Source organism: Leptosomus discolor, chromosome 9 (genome assembly GCF_034619465.1).
Source record: "Leptosomus discolor isolate bLepDis1 chromosome 9, bLepDis1.hap2, whole genome shotgun sequence".
Lineage (NCBI taxonomy): Eukaryota > Metazoa > Chordata > Aves > Leptosomiformes > Leptosomidae > Leptosomus > Leptosomus discolor.
Genome location: NC_141399.1, coordinates 8,138,504 through 8,162,341, shown reverse-complemented (window position 1 = coordinate 8,162,341; position 23,838 = coordinate 8,138,504). Strand labels below are relative to the sequence as shown.

The 23,838-nt window shown below is 45.9% G+C and overlaps 1 protein-coding gene across 3 annotated transcripts in view; it reads right to left on the bottom strand.

Annotated features, from left to right (window-relative positions):
* ADAMTS9 (ADAM metallopeptidase with thrombospondin type 1 motif 9) overlaps window positions 1-23,838 on the bottom strand; it is an 83,185-nt gene that overhangs the window by 15,765 nt on the left and 43,582 nt on the right. For all 3 annotated transcript variants that reach the window (XM_086469682.1, XM_086469683.1, XM_086469684.1), the window contains 7 exons: window positions 22,444-22,548; window positions 22,131-22,298; window positions 21,651-21,935; window positions 20,815-20,976; window positions 20,038-20,214; window positions 6,106-6,273; window positions 761-934 (listed from right to left, as the gene is read on the bottom strand). In XM_086469682.1, the coding sequence (XP_086325808.1) occupies window positions 761-934; window positions 6,106-6,273; window positions 20,038-20,214; window positions 20,815-20,976; window positions 21,651-21,935; window positions 22,131-22,298; window positions 22,444-22,548 (1,239 nt within the window). The remainder of the gene's footprint in view (window positions 1-760; window positions 935-6,105; window positions 6,274-20,037; window positions 20,215-20,814; window positions 20,977-21,650; window positions 21,936-22,130; window positions 22,299-22,443; window positions 22,549-23,838) is intronic.

Sequence of the window (23,838 nt, the reverse complement as noted above, 5' to 3'; positions counted from 1 at the left end):
GTGCACTCGAAGCCTGCCATGGCACTCTGCAGGTAGCCCACGGGTGGGCTTCTCCTGGACCCCTTCCTCCTGCACAGAGTCCCCTTGTCCTCCTGCCACCCACCAGCCTCAGGCCCACCCATCGTCCACAGTGCAGGCGAGTCGGAGTCGCTCCCTGAACTACTGGAGCAGCAGCTTTATCCTCTGCTCCAGCCTAAGGGGTTGGTTCTGCTGGGGACTGATCCCGGTCACTCAGAAAAGCACCGTCTCGTGTGGGAGATCTCATCTCAGCGCTGCTCATGGCTTGACAAAAAGCATGGACCAGGGGCTCAGTGAAAGGAGAGAGCTGTCAGAAGGTAATGGGGCAGGAAACTGGGAATTACCAATGTTCCCCTCTTCCTTCAAACCCACAGGCACGGGGCTCACTGCCTGAGCAGCACAGCAGGGCTCAGCGTCTGGGAACAGACCCAAATCCGCCCTACCCTAAACCTGCTCAATATTTGCATAGGTCCCAGCCAAACACAGGGGAGCACGAAGCAATCAATTAACCCTATGGGAGTATTTCTCAGCTCCCCCTTCCAGCCAGCATGCGTGAGAGTTTCCTCTGCTTTTTTCTTTTTTGTTTGTTTGGCGAGCCCGGGTTGCAACCCCAAAACCCCAGCCCTCCGGCACCGATCCCCGGCCCCAGCGGCCCCCCGTCTCCAGCATCATCCCGGGCTGCATGCTTGAGAGCACAAGTGACGTGACCCCGGGGAAGGGCGAAGGGGGGGACCCCGCTTACCGCTTGCCATTCGCCGGCTGCCCAGTGGTGCGTGGGGCACTCGGGGAGGTGGCAGTCCCGCTGCGGAGGGGGCCGGACGGCTGGGTCACACTCTGCCTCCTCGGCTGCCTTCGGGGTGCTGCTCTGGCAGTGCACGGCACGGCGCTGGACACCCCGGCCGCAGGACACCGAGCACTGGAGGGAAGGACAAAAGGTGAGTGGTGGTCCTCATCACAGTAAGTTCCCGGGGCTCGTCCCCTGCTCTGGGCTCAATAGCAGCACCAGCGATGCTCTAACGCCGGTGTTCAAACTTCCAGGGGAGGCTTTTCGTTGCACAAGGGAAAGTTTTTGCAAGGGTAGAGCAGACAGGCTGAAATCCCTGCTCCGCTGAAGCCAGTGGGAATTTTTGCCTTTGGCTTCAGTGGGGTCAGGATTTCCCGGCCAGGATTTTTATTGCAAAAACCTCTGGAGATAGCGGCACTGCTAATCCATCACAACATGCCAGAGGCGCTGAGGCTCTGTGTAATACTGCTCAGGCACTCAGCTCAAAAAAGTAATAGTTCAAAATATATCAAATGCCACAAGTGTCACTGGAGTGAACTTTAATGAAAAGCAAACTTGAATTATATAGAAGGACTTCTGTAGCGGTAGAGAGGTAAAGGTATGATACAGCTGGGATTTCTGTCAGCGCGCATCTAAACACGCACATGCACACAAGCCAGGGCATATGGTTAGTTTATGAAAATAAATGTTGCGGGTTTTTTTTAAATTAACTGCATTTCACATTTCCTTCATTACACTGTGGGCACATTTCTCCCCACTTCTAGGCACAGCAAGAAAAGCCTGAATTTGTCTGTTTCTCAGACAGCTTCAAATTACTACCTACACTACGATGCTTTCAACGGCTTGTTTTTTTCTTTCCCACAACATTTCTTAGTATTGTGAGCGCACGCTGTAATATGTTCAGCAGTATGGTATGGATTCTTCCTGGCTAGATCTTAAGGTGTACTATATAGATTTGAAATGAAGAGAATTTGCATTTATAGAAGAAAGCATGTACCAATCAAAGGTATGCATTTAAAACACAGCTATCACGATTAGCCATTTGCTGAATTAACAATTAATGTAAGCAACCTTATTAATACATCAGGTACTAAGAAAACAAGTTTACAGCCTGTGATTGCAGTACCCATAAAAGCAAGCCTTCTCAAGGCAGGGAATTAAGTGACGCCTAATGAGAGAAGCAAGTCTCTCTTCTGCAGAGTATTCCTCTGCAATGCTCCGTTTGCTTTACTGTCCAAGTGCTCCATATAGCCAAGAGGACCAAAGGAAAGCTGTCTGTGAATATTCATCTGGCTTTGGATATTTGTAAGCGGGTGGGAATTTTTTTTTTGTGTAACTTTTGAAAGTAGCAGTGAGATTTCTGTCACTGGTGATGCAAATGCTTCCCATATGCTGCGCTGCCTCCCTGTGATTAACGGATTAACGGCCTTGTTTGTCCTACGCATTCCATAGGGGACAGTTAAACTGAATAGTGGCCACAAACTTGGAGAAACATAGACACCAGGACGCATACCATACTCTAAAATGCCTTTTGGTTTGCATTTATCACCCACCTAAAAAGCACGCACCTCGGTATGTTATGATAAGGGAGTGCAAGTCACCCCGTAGCTCTTTCACAGGGGTCTGTGCTGCGTGTGACACCCAGCCAGAGACGGTTTGGGGAGAGGGAGGTTGGTCCCTGGCCATGCTGGGCAAAGCAGGGTACGGGGCAAAGCCGCAGACTTGTTTCACTGTGTGCCCGGGTGAAACTTTGCCCCTGTGTAAGCCCAAGAGGATAAACACTGCACCCTGACCGAGTCGGTGGGAGGACTTGCAGTGGGGGAGCAAGAACCCCCAGGACACCAGGCCAGGGCTGCTGTGTCCCAGGCCATCTCTTGGAAGAGATTTGAAGCCCCCTCCTGTAAGTGAGCAAGCAAAGAGCTTTTCCTTGGGCTAATTACAGGAGCGTATGTGGGGGGAGGCTTTCCCCTCTGAGTGGGCTTCCTGGTGGCCAGTCACCCAGGGCAGCCACGCTGCCATCCAGCCACGGCACGGGTGACAGAAATACCAGTGCAGCCCTGACCCGAGAAGACGAAGGTGCAGGTGAGCCTAGCCCTGAGGCCGCAGGAGGGCTGCGGTGGGGCTGACCCCGCCACACCAGGGCATTGCCACCGCTGGAGCACGAAGCCCTGCTGAGGAGGGGGCAATGGCTGCGCCCGGCTTGGGCGAAAGCTGGGGAGTTGGGCCATGGGAGTTTTCCCTGCAGACCAAGGCATCTCCTTCTGCGGGGTGCTTCCTCCCGCTGCCTGTGCTGCAGCACCAGTATTGCCATGGCTCCGGCTGGGTTTATGGCTGGCTTCAAAATAACACCATTCCGCTCTGTTACAGAGGCAAGAAAAGGTGGGTTTTAACACCATTTTCATCCTGGCTATTTTAATCCAGGACACTGGTCAGCCAACCTGTGTGCACCTTGGGGAAATACAGCCAGCTGACACTGCCAGAAGACGTTCAGTTTGTGGGCAGCCAACTTGTGCTGTGCTTATGTATTCTCCTACGGGATGCCATGAGCCGGGCAGCCTGTTTGTCCTTTCTATGGAGTCTAAACATTTTCCCAGGAGCGCTCCTTTCTCCACTGAGAAAGTCAATCATCAAACTGCCGAGTGGCAGCTCGGCTATGCAGAAGCTCTACCTGATGCTCTATCTGTGTTTTTAGACAGGGCTGGATTTCAGCCTGTAGCTGAAATATGTAAATACCAGCGAGCAGAATAAATATTGGTATTTTTGTTAAGTGAAAGGTAAATGGCCACAATTGATACCACTTAGGAGACTAAATAGGACATTTCAGTGCAGACACAAGCATGTATAAAACTTGGAGAAAAAGCCTTTTTTCTTCCCTTCTGATTATTATGGATATATTAAAAATGCTTTGCTGCAGGAAAGTGGCTTCATAACAATCTAGAAAAGAATTACCCAGCCTCGGAATACAAAACATCCAGAGAGAAAAAAAACTGGGAGTGGAGCACCAGCTTAGCCAGCTGCTGACTGGGATTCGTTTTTAATCATTCCTGTATTTTTTAATCTGATTTTTCGAATCATTCCTTTTCCCAAAAGCAAAAGAAAAAATCAAACCCTAAGGACACACACAACATGTCCTGTGTGTATATGGCAACAAGGAGGATGCACTTTTATGGGAAAACCTTGCCTTATTTCTCACACGGACTTTTGCTGGTTTACCCAGGACAAAAGGCAGCCAGCTTCAGCAGCTCAGCTTTGGGATTACTTTTCAGGGGCAATTAGACCTTCAGAAAGCTTTTTTTGATAGTATCTAAGTGCAAAGTTATCATGGCTCCTATTTCCAACAGTGGCACCAGTGATGTGGAAGGCAACACAGAGTTTCCGTGCCCATTTAGATCCTGATCTACTGGGTATTCAGTAGGTTCAAACCCCTGCCTGTTTCACAGTCTTAATGAGAAGCTCAGCACCTAAATGCACCTCGGCTCTAAGGCATCAAATCTTTTGCAAAACCGTGCAGGCCCTGCACAGCTCCTGCAGGCACAGCCACGGCCAGTGCTCCAAACTTCTGATAGCCCCAACTCTTCATCTGTCACAGGCAAAGAAACACTGCCAGCACGAGCGACGATCAGGACGCAAGGAAACCATGTCAGAGCATTTCACGTGGCTTTAATGAGCCCAGTTTGATATTGCAGAATGAGTGTTTCTACCCCTTTATTTTCTCCCCAAGCAAGACTCCGGCTGGCTGAGCACATCCAGCATCAGGGACCTGGCTGAAGGACTACCCCTGGAAACGCACTGCCTATTCTTAGCCTTATCATTACCATACAAATATTCCTTCATTGCCTAGTCACAAGAGGCCATAAATCACCTCATCCTCCTATTAACTTGGGTTTCTTTCTCCACTTGCATAAAATTAAATCTGAACATGCAGTAGAATGGTAGGAGAATTTAAAAACACTTACTTTTATCAATTAACATTAGTGTATTTTAACACAATTGACAGACCATTACATTATTGTGTTTACAATTATTAGCTGTAAAAAATTGCTTTCAGGAGCAGTCACTGTAAATAGGGAGCAAATCAGATATGACAAGTCTATTTAATGGCCTCGCATTTCTTTTCAGCCTAGCTTCCTGTACAAAATCGAGATTTCAGTCCTGCAAGTAATAAAGGTAATAATATTGACTTAATTTCCAGCATGGGAGCATCACTGTGCATTTCACAAGGGCTACGCAGGGCTACCTGGGTGCTCCCAGCCATACCTTGGGTAAAGGACCCAGACCTCAGTAACTGAACCTGCATGGTGAATGCACACTTAGCCCTTGACAGACGCAATGGCAAATACTCCTATCCTATGAATTCAAAGGTAAGCATTAAAAAACCCCAAATAAGTCTGAAAACAATCATAGAACATCATCAAGAGGTTTATTGTCTTTTTTAATAGTCGATGTTAAACAACAGTATGCTGTACTAGTCCTAATATTTGCATGTGTGCCTGTAGAGATGTTAATGGTTTATCTTTCAGGGAACTTGCATACAGTTAGAATTGGTGTTTTGAACTTTAATTTGGAAGACAGACCGCAAGAGAACATGATGTTTTGCAAGTTAAGAGTTCATTTAGTCTGGGATTTTCAATAATTCTGCTGATTAGCACACTAATGAGGCAGAGGTAAAAGCGAGGTTCAGAGATAAAAATGTGATGCAGCAGATTCAAGGTGATGATAAAGACATTATTTTCAGGAAAACAAGGATTCAAGGTGTGCTTTCAGCAAACAAGATGCTTAATAACTCCAAGCGCTTTCACAGTTCCAGCAGCCTCTGCTCTATGCATCAGTGTATGACTTTTTAATGAAGCAAAATCAAGTGATGAGCTTGTTAAGAAACAAAAGGTAGTGAAAAGCATTTTTAATGAACAGCTCTGTTCTTCAGGCTTTCCCAGGAAAAAAATAAGCAAGATTTTCCTTGGGATGTGCCACAGTTAACTTCTAATATTAAAAACATGAATAAATAGTAGATTCTCTTTTTTGTTACTATACTAATGACTCTTCTAGCAGAAATTTAAAATATACAAGGAATTTGCTTTCAGATAGACACTAAAAGCAAGTTGCCATGTTTTCAGCTGGTACAAATCAGTGCTGCTCCACTGCTGTCCCTGAAGCTACACTGTTTTACACCACCTGAAGATCTGGCCCAAAACTTTTACCCTTGAAAAATTCAAGAGGACAGAAGTGATGGGAAAACCACCTTCTAACCAGTTTGATGGAGGAAGAATATCAAAGGGTGCAAAAGGGCATACAACGCGTCTCACCTGTCCCCAATCTCCTGCTTTCCACTTCGGACATCTGCCCCCTCTGCATTTCTTTTGCATGTTGGGCTTAGCAAGGTGCTTGCAATAATCTTCTTCTACATGCCTCCCTTCCTTTGACAAACAGTACACATTGCGGTGCTTTTGGCCCCTTCCACAGGAGACAGAACACTGTAAATGTAAAGTAACAACAGATCAGCTTTCACGCAGGGCCATCTACATGGTTATACACGGGCCACAGCTACCCAGGGCATTTTCTTTAACTGGACCAAAAAGCACAACCCCAGGTCCCCAGCAGCCTATGCAAAGCTCGAGGGGGATACAGAAGGGCAGAATTTAACCTCTGGAAATGCTCCTTTTTGCACTTAATATTGCATGATATTCTTGGTCAAAGCCCCCCAAAATGCCAACGTCAAAACAGAGAAAGCAGCTGACATTCAGCAGGGATAACAGGCTGGATTCCTGGCATTGCTCCAGTGGTTTCAAAGGAGCAGAGTCATCTTACAGGGATCAAGGCAGGAGCCCTCAGTGTCTACTTAGAAGAAGTTGAAAGGAACCATTTCCATTTACCTTGGTACAGGGGGAGGTCAAAAGTTGGTAAATTGGGAGAGTAAAGTGTGATATACACCTTCACAGAGGGAAATAACTGCACAATGGACAAGGCAGAAGAGAAAAACGCACTTTCCATGTCCTTGGTATTAAAGCTCATGTTTGTTTTACCAGTGTAGACTGATTTACTTTTTTTTTTTTTTTTTTTTTTTTTAACCAAACAGACTGAAACCAGGACATGCTCATCCTTAAGATTTATGCATTCTGAAAACAACTCAGAAGGTGGCAAGAAGGCAGAGCCTGAAGAATCAAAGCAAAAAGCAAATCAGCAGGTATGGTAGCTGTAAGCTTTGCAGTGAAGCAACTAATTTCAGCCTCCCTCTGCAGGTTCACTGAACTTTTTCAAATGTGACCACTTCTGGCATGCAAACCCCAAGCAACTTCACTTTGATTTCAGATTAGTCTCCTCCAAAAGATTTAGGAATCAAAGGGGTCTGGAATCACGACAAGAATGTAATATGACAGTTTCATGTAGAACAAGCCTCTTACTCAGCATGATGCACCCAGAGACTCAACTTCAATTTCTTCATTACATGTTATGCAAGTCACTACATGCTATGTCACAAGCATCCTGGTTTAATCCTTGAGCACAAACACACTGGTTCAACCATCGCCCAGGATAAAATGTTCTACTTGCTTTTCAGAATGCAGCAAACATGCAGAGATGAGGCTTCTTCCTCAGTTTTGGAGCCACTCCATCAGTATATTTCCTAAGAAATAAATTACAGCCCAAGCTCTTCCCAGTCAATGAATGTATTTGAAACCTAAAACCCTACAATTTATGTATGTAGCAGCTCTGCAAGATCCATAAGAACAGAATTGGCATACGCATTGACAGCTGTGATTATTTTAAATTACAGCACTACTTCCAACTCATTCAGCCCTTACTGTGTTGTTAGGAGGTACACAAAGAACCAGAGAGACAGCAGTAACTTGCTCTGAAAGGGAAAAGTTCAAACCCACCTGGAGAGAAATGGATGTAATTCATAAGATCAGACATTGCTGCATAAGCAACGTTCTGAAAAAGGCTGTTTTCCTGCTGCAAGACCATTACAGATTGAGAAAAAGTAGCTGATGTCCCTTGCGATCAACAGGGTTTAAGGGCCAATAATGATGCTCCTCCATGAGAGGCAGGGAAGCCGGACGAGCCTGCAGCAGGGATGGCTGCCTCTGTTTTCCTGAGCCCAGTTCCAATTTCAAGACAGGCCAAAAAACCCAACAAGCAATGTTCAACCCTGCACTGAGAAAGAGAGGAAATACTGTCCCTTGTTCTAAAATAAGACTTTCATGAGTTACTCAGATTTATAAACCTCACTGTTCTTCTTCAGTATCAACAGAGGAAAGATTGAGTTAGTGTTATCCTACTTTTATAAGCCTTCAAATTTCATCAGAAGTTCATTTTTTCATTCTCTCTACATCTCTCCCCAGGCAATGAACGTCAGCAACAAGAAGGAAATGCCAAATCCTACCAAGCCCAGTTGTAAACTTCTAATACTTTCATCCATTTACTATCTTTGGACTAAACACCAGCACTAATACTTCAGCAAAAATTCAAGTGCTCCTCAGTAAGTGCTCTCCACGCAGGTTGATGACACTTTACTGTGACAGCCAAAGCTAGAGAGTAAGTTCACAGACTTGATCAGAACTCTGGCCCCACATCCTGAGCTGGTACAGCCTAGTGCACCTTTTCTTTAATTCAAAAAAATACACTGGATCCACTACTTATTCTAAAGGAAGAATAACCACATTGTGCAACAACGTAAGCGTGTTTCTGGGGACATGAAGTTGATTGACGAATATTTGATCTCGCAAATAATGTGGTGTTAGTCATTTCCAAAATTATTACCCCCCCTTCTACAAATTGCTTTAACTTTGGCTTGGAGCCTGATTCTGACATTTATCTCGCCATCCCATGATCAAACAACAGGACTGCATGCATACCTTGGTGCACTCAGAGGCTGATGTGTAATTTGCCTAATTTTGTTAATACTTAAATGTAATTCCCAAGATGCTGGAATTAATCATTTCTATGTCTGTAACATAAATCAAAGTTAGCCAGCTGTGCATTTTTAGATCTAAACCACCCATTTCCTTTCATGCACATGTGAGTTATGATCTCATTTGCAGTGACAGAAAAGAGAGGTTGAATAATCTAATGTAACTAAGTATCAGAGACTGAAAATTCCTTTGCAAAGAGTCTACTTTATAAGTGCCTTCTAATCCATCTCGGGTACTTCCAAGTTTTATTTGGCCCATAGATTTTAAGCATATGTGAGCCACACGCAGAAAACAATTTAATAGTGGGCTTCATCTCAACACCATGTGACTTAGGGAAGCAATACACCTAGCTACTGCCACCTGCCTCATCGTTTATTTCAGACCCGGGAGAAACTTTGCATTTCATTAGCAGGACTCCTCATCGCTGCAAACGCTGCTGCCCGCTTACGGTATCTACCAATAATAGTGCCATAGTGAGGTAAGCTTTGACCTTGCCTTCTATAAAACATTTGAATAGCACAGACAAAACCACTCCTTTCATATTTCTCTTTCTTTTTCTTGATTGCTTTCCTGTCCCCCACCCCCTGTAGAAAATAATTCCAAGTACTGGGGATGGACAGGTGGCTCTCTGTGGAATAGCAGCCTCATCCAAAGCTCTTTGCAGCCATCAGAAAGACTTCTGCTGGTTTTAATCACCTTTGGATCCAGCCTCGAAGGCGTAGCCAAGGTACTGTATCGACTTTTTTCATTAACCAGCTTCCTAGAGTCGAGGATCACGTGCACTTGGGCGTGTTCATGGTCAACCCGCCTCTGCCTTCACTCAAGTGCGGGAAAACATTGCTCTGAGATGCTGTTTCCAGCCTGTGATTGAGGCACAGCAGCAAATAGCATCCCTGGGTGAACCCGGGAGGATAGCCAGGCATGGAGGATTGTGCGAAAAAAAGACATTGTGTTGTTTCTTAAAAGAAACCAAGATGATTGTGGCACATAAAGTAATAGAAAAACAGTATTTCAAAAAATCAGCTATAGCCATTACACTAAAGACTCTAGTAAACCTTCCTGTTGTTGTACCTTTATTATCTCCTAAAACCACCACAGTCACACCTGGTGCTTTACATGGAAAATAAGAACCAATGGACTTTCCTAAGAGCCTTAGGATCAAAGTATTTGAGCACAGTTTTAAGGGTTTTATGTTTATTGCACGACTAGGTTTGTTAACATGCCAAGTACCAGGGATTGGCATGCTGCTGATTTTTTCAAATAAATATACTGCCTAGCTTAAATAAATGCAAGAAAAAAGTTTAAATAAATATGACAAAAATATTTCCATATCAACTGTTTCCAGAAAGGTCAGAACACAATGCTAAATCTCTCCTGCAATGTATTACTCTGCTCCAGCACAGCGGCAAGCTTGTGTTTTTGTTTCCATAAAAATTTGTTCTCTGTTTCAGAGTTCAGGAATGACGAAGATCATTCTGTTCTACCAAGTACGTGCAAATTGCTTTAAACTAACCCTTGCTGCATTTCATACTCTGATATTTTGGAAGATGAGGATACATCTTGTTCATTAAGACCTCTCTAAAATAGAAAGGCTGCTACTTGATCCACTGGGCCGGTAGCAGGAAAAACCCAGAATATGTACCCCAAATGCTCTTAAAAATTTATATAAAATTTGTGATTGGTTGGGCCCAGGTTCTGACCCTCCTGAGGGAGACTGTGACCTGCTCTTCTGCACTGCAGGCTGAGGGCTGGCAGTGAGGTCGGTCTGACACCAAAAGGATTCTACAGCCCTGGGCACAAATAAGCAAATCTTGGTGAACGGAAAGAGGCAGCACAGAGCAGTCAAGAAGAAAGGGAGTAGCTCTGCTTCTCATTAACACTGTGCATTGAAGGGGCAGCTCAACACTGGGCAGAAAAGCAAACCACCAACAACCTGAGGACATTCTCCTCCAAAAGTGAAAAGTTTCAGAAAATGCTGTCAGACCACTTTTCCAGGCGCATCAGCCTGACGATTTGGGAGGTATTTGAGATAATGAATGCAAGCTGCGGTGATCACCAAATGAATTCCCAAAGATAGGTATGCTCCGATAGCTCACCAAGGGCAGGGCTGGGAAGAATTAGACTAAAAACGGGCTTTATCAGATTCTGCCAGGAGCAACTTTTTGGAGGAAATTAAAATCAATCCTTGTAGGTTTAGATTTGCACACATTAAGGATTGCACGGAAAGTAAGCGCTCGTAAGTAAGCCCTCGTTCATCCTTTCCAACAATCTGAGCTGAAACATGTGCGGGATGAAATAAAGCAGAAAAACCACAGAGCCCCACAATGCTTTACACCCCCTTTCTGTGAGAGGCTGTGCTCCTGGATGTCAGCAAATTTCTCCAACTATGAGCAGAGCCCAACCACGCACCCTCATAGTGACTTTTCAGCATCCTCTTAATCTACATCTATAACTTACACTGCTGCTACCAGATGCTGAAACAACAGTCCTGTGACTTCTGTACCTCTGAAGTCTCTCGAGCACAAAGGACATCAGAAGACAAACCACCAAGAAAAGCCTGGATTGCTCCTCGCCAGCTGAACCTTTGTGAGAAGTCTTAAAACGCCTGACCCTTTGTGTGTTATCCAGCAGCAGAGGTTCTGTGGCATCCAAACGAACTTAATTAGCTTCACAACAGCAAGGTATTTAGCAGATAACTCCCTTGGCTTCAGTGAGACAAGCAACAGGCTTAAAACAAGGGTGCAGCTCCATGCTATGGTTTCTCCAGTGGCTGCAACACTTTAGGAGATATTCAGGAAGTATTTGTTGCTGCTTTGAAACCACATTCCTTCCCTCAATCTGTTTTAGCGTGGTCTTACGCCTGGCTGCATCGTCATGGTAAGGAGTCCATGCCTGTGGGGTGGGAACATGGCATGCAGGGCAGGATTCACCCAGCTGGGCTTTCCTCTCCTGCACAACTCTAAGAGGGAGCCATACCTTAATGCATATGGCTGCCAAAAGCGTGTGTTCATGATCATTTTAGCAGATACAAGTATAGAAAATACATCTGATTTTTGTATGTTTTTAAGGGGGAGGAGTGGTCTCTACAGTCGAGGGAGGGCAACTGGACCAGAGACCTGAGCAAAACACACCAAAGCATTGTACTGCAGTTTGAAAGAGGCTTTAGAAATGGTTATTCTGTGCTGACTCCCCAAAGAAATGGGAGGATTGAAAAAAAGACATGAACATTAGGGATTTTGGAGTTCGTCCTCCAAGTATGTATATAAGCATTGTCCAGAACTCCTGTGGAAATGTCCCAAGGAGCCCTCCTGGAGCTGGAGGGCAGCCCTTGGTGTGCACAAGAGCAAGCTTTGCCCCAGTATCCTCAAGGAGCGCTCCTTGCCCTGGGTATGGGCGACAGGGGACATCCATGCTGGTTTGCCCTGGCTCTGCAGCGCTTGTGGGGTCTCTGTTCTCCAGCTACTCTGCTTTCAGCCCTGCAGCAGAGGCACAGAGTTTCTGAGGTGGCTATTTGCAAAAGGGAGAAATAAAACAATCCAATAAACCTTCACCTTCCCGCTGCCAAACCAAGCTGGCAAGTGACCTCACATGATGGCTCATAACATGTTAAAAAGAAGGAAAAAGAAAAAGGAAAATTTCTCAAAGAAAAGAGTCCAAGTTGATGCATTGCTGCAGCAGAGGGGAGAGGCTGGTGTGTTTGAAGCCCATTCCTCCAGCAGCACAGATTGGCCAGAGCAAAGGATGCTCTTGGGCTCTTTAACTCCTGCCAGATTTAAGGCCCTGAGCACTGAAGTTAATACAATAATTTCCTTGAGCTGGGAAACCTCACAAGATACATGGGAGAAAAGCAGGTAACTGCAGCAGGAGGAGAAGCCATACATCTCTTCTACAGCATCCACCTAGTAAGTAGCACCTTCTCCCCCTCTTTCACCTGCCCTGTTACACCCCATGCAAAGACTTCGCTGGGTACAGAAACCAGCAGGGCTGTGAACACACAAAGCTGCCTTAAAAGCTGCGTCCTGCCCCACTCCATGCTGTTTAACTTGAACAGCAAACAAGCAAAAGCCCACAAACAGCCACTGCAGGTCTCTCCAGGGAAGGAGGCGTTAGATGGCATTTCCTCAAATTAGGAGATGTGTGAGCTACCCGTGGACGCCAGTATAACGGGATGTGGAAGGCACTGATGAAGGCTATTTTCCATGCTGTGGCACTTTTAAGAGAGTAGCAATTGGAGCAGCAAGCAGCCGAGGATAACTGACACTTCATATTTTTAGTGAAGAGTTGTATTATAATGCCATTTAGAAGTCCTATTCAAGAACAGGATTTCTCCGTGTCAGATGGAGTGAAACACAAAGTAAAGAGCTCTCCAAGGAATGTCAGCCCTATTTCACAGGTGTGCATCACACCAGGGGTCTGTCGGAGTGCTGGGCTGCTACTTGCTCCTCGGTTTTATAAAGAAAAATCTTGATTTAATGCACTAGGGATCAAGTATTGTCAGTCTGCATATGGTCTTGGGCATTAGGCAGATTTTCATCTGGCTCACTCACCTCCCTTGTGAGCTAGTAAAAATTAAAACGTGAATAGAGCATTAAGTGCCTTTGGAACAAGACTAACTACATAATTTTTCCTTAACGACTGCACAAATCAGTCACCAGGAAAGTTAGAAACATGGTAAATGTCTTTGTGCTTAGTGCCCCTCATCATCACACATCCTTGTTTCTAAACGCTACAATCCCTAGGATCTAAGCAACAGCAATTATTGCAGTTTGGGTATAGAGCGTGAAACCAGAATGTGGGCAAAACCGCATGCAGACTTCCCAACGCCCAGCTCAGGGAGCTGCTTGAAGATGCTGAACTTCACAGCTCAGCCTTGAACGTGTGGTACTGCTCTAACGTGTTGCCTGCAGCCTAACGCGTTTTTCAGTCACTGCACTCAAAGCCAGTGCTTTGGGAGACAAATGTTCCCAGCAATTGCCCTTTTATTTATTGCTTTATTTCTCCTCTGTGTGCGAGTGTGTGCATACGTGTGTGTATAGGAGGTCTGCAGACTTTACGAAGTCAGCAGCCATGGATGGGCCACCCATGACACGAAGACCGAAGCCAGTCATCGCTGAACAGCAGCCCCAGCACTTCTTGTTCAGCTTCAGGCCAGCTGTGCACAGCCTAGAAAATGACCATCTCATGGAGAAAATGTGTGAGAGGGGAGGTATAAAAAGGCAACCACAGAGGCACGCCAAATGCAGCCAAACAGCCACAGTGCTGCTTTGGGAAGAGAAAGGCAAGCATTTTACAGTAAGTTAGGACAGAAGCATGGGTTGGACTATACATGGTAAGAAACATCAGTGAGTGCCAATGGAGTTACCTGCTCTGAGTGGGAAGGTGTGCTGAGGAACTTGGGAGAAGATGCACCATCTGGGGGCGGGGGGAAGAGAAGAGTTTCAAGATACAAGAAAATAACCTTCCTGAGTCTAACCCCTGGTACAGCTCATGTCTGTCCTGGCAGTGGCAATAGGAGAGGGTATCAAAGGAGAGCAGATGAGACTGGCTGTTCTCTGCAGCTCATTACTCTGGTACTTCCCCAGTGTTTGGTCACCGGATTAGGGAGGTTAGAGGGGACACTGCTGCCCAGTCATTTTACTTCTCCATCAGACAAAGACACTAGATTTAACCACCATGTCAGATCACAACGGGTGCAAAGACTAACGGGTGCCTGCAAGGGAGAAGTGTGGTTTGCAACAGCTGAGCATTAAGTTGCAGGAAATCAGCCCTGTGAGGCATCGATCCAGCAAAGCACTTAAGTGCAGGCTCAGCGTTAAGCACACAGTGCTGCAGGGTGGTCCCTCACCTGCAGTGTGGCAGATGGGCTTCGACGGCTGTCTTCCTGCTCATGGAGCATCAACACCAGCAAACAGGAGACAGCAGAACTGATACCGAAGGTATACCTATATAGTTCTCCTTATTTAAGGAGAAACAGAGATAGCAATGCAAGATGGCGATGACAGGCGAACAACAAAAATTAAATTTGGAGATTTTAGAGCAGCAAGAGAGGAACAAAGTGATGTTCCTCCAACAAGCAGTTTGGTACCACTGGCTTCACCCACCTGTAACTGTCTTGGAGCCACCAGCTATGGCTCCAAGCCTCAGCAGGGATGGTGGGCACTGAGCTGAGGAAAGAGCTGCAGGAACATCCATCACTGCTGCCCCAGAGGAGCAACAGGCTGAAACTCTTCAAACAAAAACCCCAATTGTGCTGTACAATCTGGTACATACAATCCTTCTCAGAGCTCTGGGATGAGGTCTGAGAAGGGCATGAGGCAGTGAATAGGTGGATGGTAAGAGCTGGCATGGCTCTGCCCACCCCAGCTGTCACACCCCAGTTGTGCAGTTTTGGAGGGTGGCTGAAGCTGGGCACTGGCGGTGGGATGCCCTGGATGGGTGACACACAGCAGGGAGTACAGGGGAGGGCTGAAACGGGTCTGGTTTGCTTTTTTAAACAAAAGCAGAGAGGTCTGCACTGTCAAAGGCCTTTCTCTGACCGGGGAACCAAAGCAGACAACTTATTGCCTTTCATCAGCACACCAAACCGGCGGTCCCTGGAGTCAGTCAGTCTGCCTGATCCTACAGGGGAGACAGCCAGGAAACCCAGAGGGACAGCAGCCTTGGTGGGCCAGCCTAAGCATACAGTAAACAGCTCCGAGATGGAGACAGCTTCAGACAGATGGCTGGAGATATCCATAGGCTACCAAGTTCTCATTTTGGTCTGGATCAGCTTTATTCGATCTTCACTAAGACATCTATTTCTACTCGTTTTCCTAAAGGCAGGAGAGCCACCCAGCGCGTCCCTCTGCCTGGGTTATGGGTGCTGGGACCATACGTGCAGCCTTCCTCTGCTGCAGCAACATTTGTCCTTCTCCCACATGCTCTTGGGGTAGGATTGATGTCATTATTTTTCTGATAATACCTGGCATTACAGAGAAATACAGACTTGCTGTCGCAGTCTCTGAGCCCAAACCACCATCATATGAATGAAGGCCAGGAAAAGCAACATGAATCACCGAGTGACCAGAGAGTTCACTGTGCCTATCACTTCATTTTCAAGGATGGCTTTGTTATTGCAAGACGTGTGTAAAGAATCACACAGCAGCTCAGTAATGCTGCTGTCACAGCAAATTCATTTTCTGCAGAAGAGAGGAAGGGAACAGCAGAGTTATATACACTTGCAACCAGATCTGCCCCTGGTTATCACTTCTGCCTTAGCAGGAGCTGACATCCTGCCTGCTAAGAATATTATCAGAACAACGACATGGAGAACATTGCTGTTGAACAGCCTATTTTCAGCCAGCTTCATGGGGAAGGCATTTTGTAAACGTGTTGGGGCTTTGACAGAATTAAATACAAATAACCTGAACTTTCCACTGACACCAATTTTAAGATTCAAATTCCTGAGCGCCAGCTCCCTGACGCAGATGTTGGCCAGGCAGTCCTCCTGCATCCCTCCAAGTCCAGAGCCCCTTTGCCACCACCTACGCCCCTGCATGCAGCTGAAGAGCCCTGCAAAGCCATCAATGCCACTTGCTTCCAGCTAAGGGGATACAGCAATGCTGTCCCAACCCAAACCTCAATTCACACTGACAATAACAGAGTTTGGAGCTCAGCCAGCTAATATTATAATTATTTCACGCTAAGCTTCCAACTCTTCATTGTTAGATCAAAAGGTCCTCAAAGACTAAGATACCAGCATTTCTGCCTTTTTGATCAAGAGCTGGGAAGCAAACACCACCATTTTGCAGACACTAAGAGCTACACAACCATTGCATTAGCAGCTAGAAGTTTTGATACCCAAGAGCAACAAGTACTTGACAAAGCAGACTACTTTTAAATTCATAATACTTTTCAGGAAAGAAAAAAAAAAAAGTCAAATGATTACTGTCCCAGTGCAGTGAAGCCCAAATGACGCACTCGACTGAACCAGGACAGGGTGCTGTGGGATATAATTGTTTTACCTGATCCGTGCCCATTTCCTAACTTGGAAAGAATGAGAAACCCATGACAAGTTAATGCAGCATTATTCAGAAACTGTATCACAATACAGTTGGATATTAGGGTAACCCCAAAATTTCACAGAGATTATTGCAAGGAGCAGATCTGCTCCAAGGGAATGAGTTCAGCCTCAGGTTTTAAGTGAAGTGATGGATAATACTCTCTGCGAACATCTCCCTCATTCTGGAGAACATGGTGAGATTTCCTCTTGGTATTTGAGAGTGTGCATGGAGATCTGCATTCATACCACAAGGCATTTAGAGGAGAAAAACTACCCTCTGTATCCTGGTGACAGTCTCTGCATGTTTTCTAAAGCATTATTTTAATAAAAAGGTCAGGTCTATCACAGGGTGTACAATTCTGCAGTGTTTAAATACACGTTCTTAAATAAGCAAGGAAATAAAAGTGTCACCTCCTCTTAGTCCTCTTTGAACATACCTTATAACGACAACGCATCTCACCAGTCTCCTATTATAAAATTACCATTTACACACAGAATCTGTTTATTCATTTAACTATCTCTTTAAAATCTGGATTTAACCAGACAGATAAAATCACTTGTTTACTGTATAAAATCCCATTGGAATTTGGCCTGAGGACTGCAGGCCGGACTCTTCAGACTCTCTCTGCTTTAATTTGTGTATATTTCATAGTACTAACTTCCCTGAAACTCGAATGAAGTTGAGCCAATCAGATGCTTGCAAGAAATTAGTTATCCAAACTTCATAATCCATACTTTTAACTGTGTTTGTTTAATTATTGAGAATGACAGTTTCTTCTGGAGAACAAAAGCAAGTAAAAGAAAAGCAAGTCGAAAGATGGAACATTGCAGTATCATTTCAGAAAATTTAGTAAAAGTTACCAAAACTATGTATATGATCTTAATTTAGCAAAAGACTCAAGAAATCATTATACAAATTCATTTATGATTACATTCTACTTGTCTTTAATTTTCACTGTTCAACATTAACATTAAACATCGTAAATGTATGCAATATTTATATAAAATTAAATAACAATATTGGAAAAATAAATACACTTTTACATAAATACATAAATCCACACTGCTGAAAAGTTTCAGCTAATACTATACTCTTGTTTCAAAAGTGACCAAAAAATATGGTAGTGACACTCCATCCCAACAGATGAAGTATGTACAGCTACAGAATGATGTTTGCAACCGATAACAGAGCTAAAGCAAATCCAGGTGATACCACACTAAAGAACAAAAAAATTGGACGTTACTACCTACAGTAGTAGCACGAGGTAGACATACATGTGGAGTATTTTGCAGGAGGGACATGAAGCCCTGTTGCCCCCATAGACACAATTCAGTCTTCAAACAGCCCTGGGGTCCCCCGCGTCAGAGCCAAAGGACCCCGGTAATACGACTGAAAAATCAAGTCACTTCGTGGCACTGACTGGGGCTCAGCTCTGCAGCCCCTTCACCTGCGGGAGGGCAGGGGGCTGCGAGCCCCGTGGGCAGCAGGGAGGAGATGTTTCAGGCAGAGTAGGATGGCCCTGCCCTCTGCCAGTTTGCCCGACATCCCACCCACCCCCAGGAGACCAAGCAAGGACAACCCAAGGTTAATATAACTTAGTAGAGTCAAGGGAAATTTTCCTGGGTGTAAAAAACCCAACCCAACACCAAAACACAGGACTGCGCCCTGCATTTCCAACACAGGGGAGCAGATGCAGCCCTGGAGCCTGCTCCTGCACAGCTGTGAAGAGGCTGAACGCCGAGTGACACCAAAACACAACACAACTCTGATGTACACAACTCTGTCCACACCTTTTGTTCTTGCAAATGGTCCAGTACAGGTAACAAAGGTTGGCAGCAACTCCCAGGCGGTAATTCTGCGGGGAAGCCACCGCACGCGTGGCTAGCTCTGCATAGCTCACCTCACTCATTTTTAGCACCAACTATATCAGCATACAAGTGATACATTAGCACCTCAAATGAAATATTTCATATCACTGTCCCTTGTACTGGTGAAGCACCATATAAACACCAGTTCAGCAGTTTTATGGCTATTGCATAACTCACTGAGGTATGATAAAAATATGAAGGAGCGTTACTGAAGGCATCCGCATTACTGAAAGCACCCACAGAGACGAGAGTGCTGTTAGGTTTTAGCAAGACAACTTTTCAAACCGTGACAATTAAGGAAGTCTAATACATTACAAACAGGCCTCTTGTTTTCTTTTCCTATAAAGTGCTTTTGAGTCAGATTATTTTTTTTTTAAAAAAACCTTCTTTAAATGCTTTTATAACAAAATACACACTAAAGGTCGACATTTGTTTGAAGGCCACACCAAAACTGGCAGGTTGGTGGTTTTCAGCACACCAGAAGCACCCCAGGCAGCACTCGCCTTGGTACACGGGGGCTCTGAGCCAAGCAGAAGGTGCTGCTCTGGGCAGAGAGAATTTCAAAGCCGTGGGACCCAAAACAGCATCCCAGCCCTGCAGTTCAGGGCTGCTCTGCCCTCACAGGAGCATCTCTGTAGTAGACTCCTCCAGCGGCAAAGGAACAGCGTAAGACAACTCTGCTCCAAACGCTATTTTGTTATTAGGGTTTTAAGCCTCCCATCACCTTGCTGATCCCTTCCCGACTTAATGGTATCTAGAGCAGCAGATGGAGATCAGGCCAGACAGCAACTCTCCAGAACCAGAGCGATGCATGAGAACAGCTTACAGGTGCCTTTGCACAGCACATCACGTTCTATTGTATATACACAGGAACAGAAACAGAGAACGGGTGTGAATGCACACGTTTCTATACAGCTGTGTGTGGGGGCGGGTAGGCACACGCACACACGTCTATACACACTTGTACGTGCTTGATGCAATTTAGTACACATTTTCCCCCATCATCTTGCTTTTGGCAGCGAATACGTGACTGGTAAACCAGTAGGTGCACAGTGCAGTATTACCATCAAATATCAGGACAATTTAAATTCAATGGAAATGTACTGCTTAAATGCTAGGTTTAAATCCATATGCAAAGAACTCAGTCAGAAAGACTCGTAATGCACAGCGCTCGCACGGTGTAATGAAATGGACAAAGGTGGCTACTTAGCAGAAAGTGCCTTTTAAATTAAAGGACTCCAGCTCCCCTAATGTAAGCCCTTCCTGAACAGGTGTTATTCTGAATATACTGTCAATAATCCTCTTTAAGTGCAGTTTTAAGACACGAAGCATTAGCACCTTGGTTTGAAGCAAATTAAATCTGTTGTTACGGGATATCCACAAAACGGTTCACAAAGAGAAAGAGTTTATGGTCGTACCGAGCTCCAAGGACCAGCGTTCCAGGCAGCATCTCTAGGACAGTCCTGCACATTGCACTGCTCTCTGTCCGGTGGCTTGTCAAGGATTTCACAGCTCAGATCCGTAAACCTTTCTCCATTAGGGCGCTGGCACACCACCAGCCGTGTTCTTGTCCCTGCCCCGCATGGCTTCGTGCACTGGAAGTCAGCAGAGGACAGAGCAATCACCGTCTGGGCAGCAAAAATACTGCCGAACGGTCGCTCGAAGCACTAGCACCTCTTGAGATGCGACGGTTGTTTCTGTTCCCAACCAACCCACTCTGGCCAACCCCCCCCCAAATGCTCCACGAGCCTCAGGTGGGGCATCAGCTGCTCCTGCTTCTCTCCTCCCAAAGCCGTTCATGCCGCTCCACAATGACACTGCCAGACCCAACGTGATACTGCAGGTTAATGTCTCTAATTGTTTGTCTCGGATGAATGTTCAGAAGGAAGCAGTGTTTTTATTAAAGAAAAAAGGCCTTCAGTTAAACTAGACTTCTCTTCAAAAGAAAAACAAATTTAAATCTTAATTTTTGTAGAATTTGCTTTTGCCTGGGTAGGAAATTTTCCCATGACAAATGGAAAAGAAAATGCCACCAAGCAGCTGCTAGGGTTCACTCATTTATCAGAGGCTGCCTTTCATGCTCCAATCTCTCCAATAAATGTCACTGCAATATCCCCCTCTTCTCCCATTTTTCAGCCACCCGCTAATGAAAGCCTTCCCCTGCGCAGGGAGCCCAGGATGAATGGCGCACTCACCTCTCCCCAGTTGCCATAAGCCCACTGAGGACAGGGGCCAGATTCGCACGATCTCTGCTCCATGGGTTTGCTTTTCTCATCGCAGTTATTTGCGGTGTATCCATTTTCATCCTGGCACACCACAACCCGCCGCTGGAACCCCCCCGCACACGTGCTAGAGCACTGGAAGACACAATTGCCCATGGCTGCGTTGAGTCCAGGAATAATTCTGCATTCCCAGCTCCTTCCCAGTGCCTTGCACCGTGGGAATGCACTGCTAGAAATTTAATACGGCTAACAGGCATTATTAACTTCAAAACCCAGCTATTACCAATAGCAGTGCAATGACTTAGGCGCTGACTAAGCAAAGAAAATAAACATGAGCCTAGTTTTAAGCAGGTGAGTAATCCCCACTGCCTTTAATGCAGTGTTTGACATCCGATTTGTGCTTAATTCCCTTTAGGGACTTCCGTGATAAAGCATTGCAAACTGGTTGGGGTGAGAGGAGCTGGCATTAAGGCTCTGCTGTGCTTTGGCAACAGCTCTGCACAGCTGTAAACGTCCCGGGAGACAGCCAAGAAGCAGAGGTTGGCCTTTGCCTCATGGAAAATGATGCTGTCAGCTTTCTGCCCAGAGAGCCTTGGAGATACAAGGTGTGAGAGGCTGAGAAGTGATGCCGGTGCCCTACTGCAACGCTTGCTCCTGTGAGCAAAAAGCAGGGAGAAGGGGAGAAGGGTCCCTCTTTTCCCTGACCAGTGACTGTAAGAAAAGCCTGGATTGGCCCAGGAAAAAAAAAAAAAAAAAAAAAAAGCAAAAACCCAAAACAAATTGAGCAATAAGAAAATCAGGGCACTTACAGCACCCCAGGGGCCAATCCTCCACTGATTGCCTCCCGGTATATGCGCACGGTTTCGATTCGGGCTGCCTCCGGGGTGCAGTTTCAGGCGATGATCCGGATAGAGGAAAGGGTGGATGGGCCTGCCGTAGTCATGGCTGTTTGGATGACAAGGAGACATGGAGCAGTCTTGCTCGGTGGCAGGGAGGTCATCTGGATCGCACTCACTCCTATCCACCAGCTGGTCACTGTAATTGACGCAGATCACTTGTCGCGTTGCCTTACCTTGACCACAAGTTACCGAGCACTGCGTTACAGTGGGAGAAGGAGACACAGTCACATTTCCAGCTTTGACAATCAGACAGACAGCTATTACTAGTAACGAACAGCAGAAAATCTGAATCTCCCCGCTTATAAAAGGGCAAGCGTGACAGATTAATGAAACACATTTCCAGCAACGGGGTCTATAAGGCTTTCCTGCAAGAGACAGCGTGATGCTTACGGAGCTCCACTCCAAGGCCTTCCATTGCCCACACGGTGTCACGGTGCACATCTCCGTGGCTGACGGCTTCGGGAGGTGGAAACAAGCTGACTCGTCGGCCACCGAGCCCTGGTCATCCCGACAGCTGACGTATCTCATCCGGGTACCCTTCCCACATGTTGCGGAGCACTAGGGAAGAGCAGCAAGCACTCCGCTAGAAAATTTCCTGATATATATTACAAGGGCTTTGGAACGAAAAGTTGGTCAAATGCACTCAAAAATATCACATTGTCTACTGTAAAATAATCCTGAAAGTATTACAACACGTGCTTACCGGTGTCCAGGATCCAAATCTCCACTGTGTCCTGTGAATGCCTGATATGGATCTCTTGGCTTCGGGACTATTTGGATGGGGAGGACACGCTGCTATTTCACAGTCCTGTACACGAAATACATGAGGGAAAAGAGGGAAACAAAGAATTTGCAGATGTTTCAGTTAAACCACCTCCTCTCCAATGCAATTATCAACAACACACAACGTCTTGAGAAGCTGTGACCTGCATGCTTGTGTCCTCTTGGTGAATCAGCAAAACTTGGCATCAGTACCACGAGGGTTTCATATGCAGAACCCTCAGTGGACTTTTGACTTATTAGGAACTCTACAATAGCAATCCTCATAACCATGTGCCATCTCCATGCATTAAAACCAGATGTTTTTGAGGCAAAAGATGAAAGTTCACTAAAAGAGTTCCAGTACGAACACACATCTGCAAAGCAGCAACCTTCTCTGCCCTCAAAGCTTCCTTCCTTCAATGTGAGACCTGCAGCCCGCTTAATAAAGGTTACGTTGCTCGGCTGATTGCAGCCCTTTGATCCCCTGCAGCCCACCAGCCCACCTATATCCCTGTGCTGATCTTCACCGCAACGTAAGCGTGGGAGGTTTCGGGGACAGGCATGCCATTCCGCTCGGCCTTGGTACGGTGCCTAACAGGAGGGCTCTGGTCCCGTCTGGACCTCCTGGGAAATCAGGTGACAGAAATGATGAATAGCCATAACTTTACTCCATGAGCCTGCGAGTAGTCATTGCCAAAAAGGAAATTAATACTGATCATCCCTGGGAGGGAGAGAGCAGCCCTTGACAAATGGCATAAATGACTTCCGCATTGCTATGATTTTGCTTACGCTGGAGATGTGCGTGCCAAATGATGGCTGATGACAAGTGGGTTTGTTACTCCTTGACTACAGTGCGACTGGTCTCCATACATGGGAAAAACATCCTTTTCCTAAATGTTGTGGCCTTAGTTAAACCCTGTGAAGTCATGCAGGACTGAAGCTGGGCAGGGCACCAGCACTACAACTCTTCCAGATGACAGATAGATGGTAATGTTCTGTTTTATTCAACTCCTTCAGACACCCTCGACACATCCTGTGCTTGAAATGGGAATTTACAGGTTTGCTTCCAAGTACCAGTGAACACAGCATGAAAAGCCTCTTTAGCAAATTTGCAAAGGGTGTGCAACATTTCTTCATTTATGTGGCCAGGAGAGGATGTGTCTGCAATTGCAGCTGGCACATACACTACATTGTCACGTGCAGCAGACAAGAAACGATGGCCCCTAGCTGTCATTGGTACCACACAGCAACAGTCCTGCAGCCAAGTGAGCCCAGACTGCAGCCAGGCATCCCAGACGCCGTGCAAGCCAAAGGAGGTGTTTGCTGTGTCGAGACC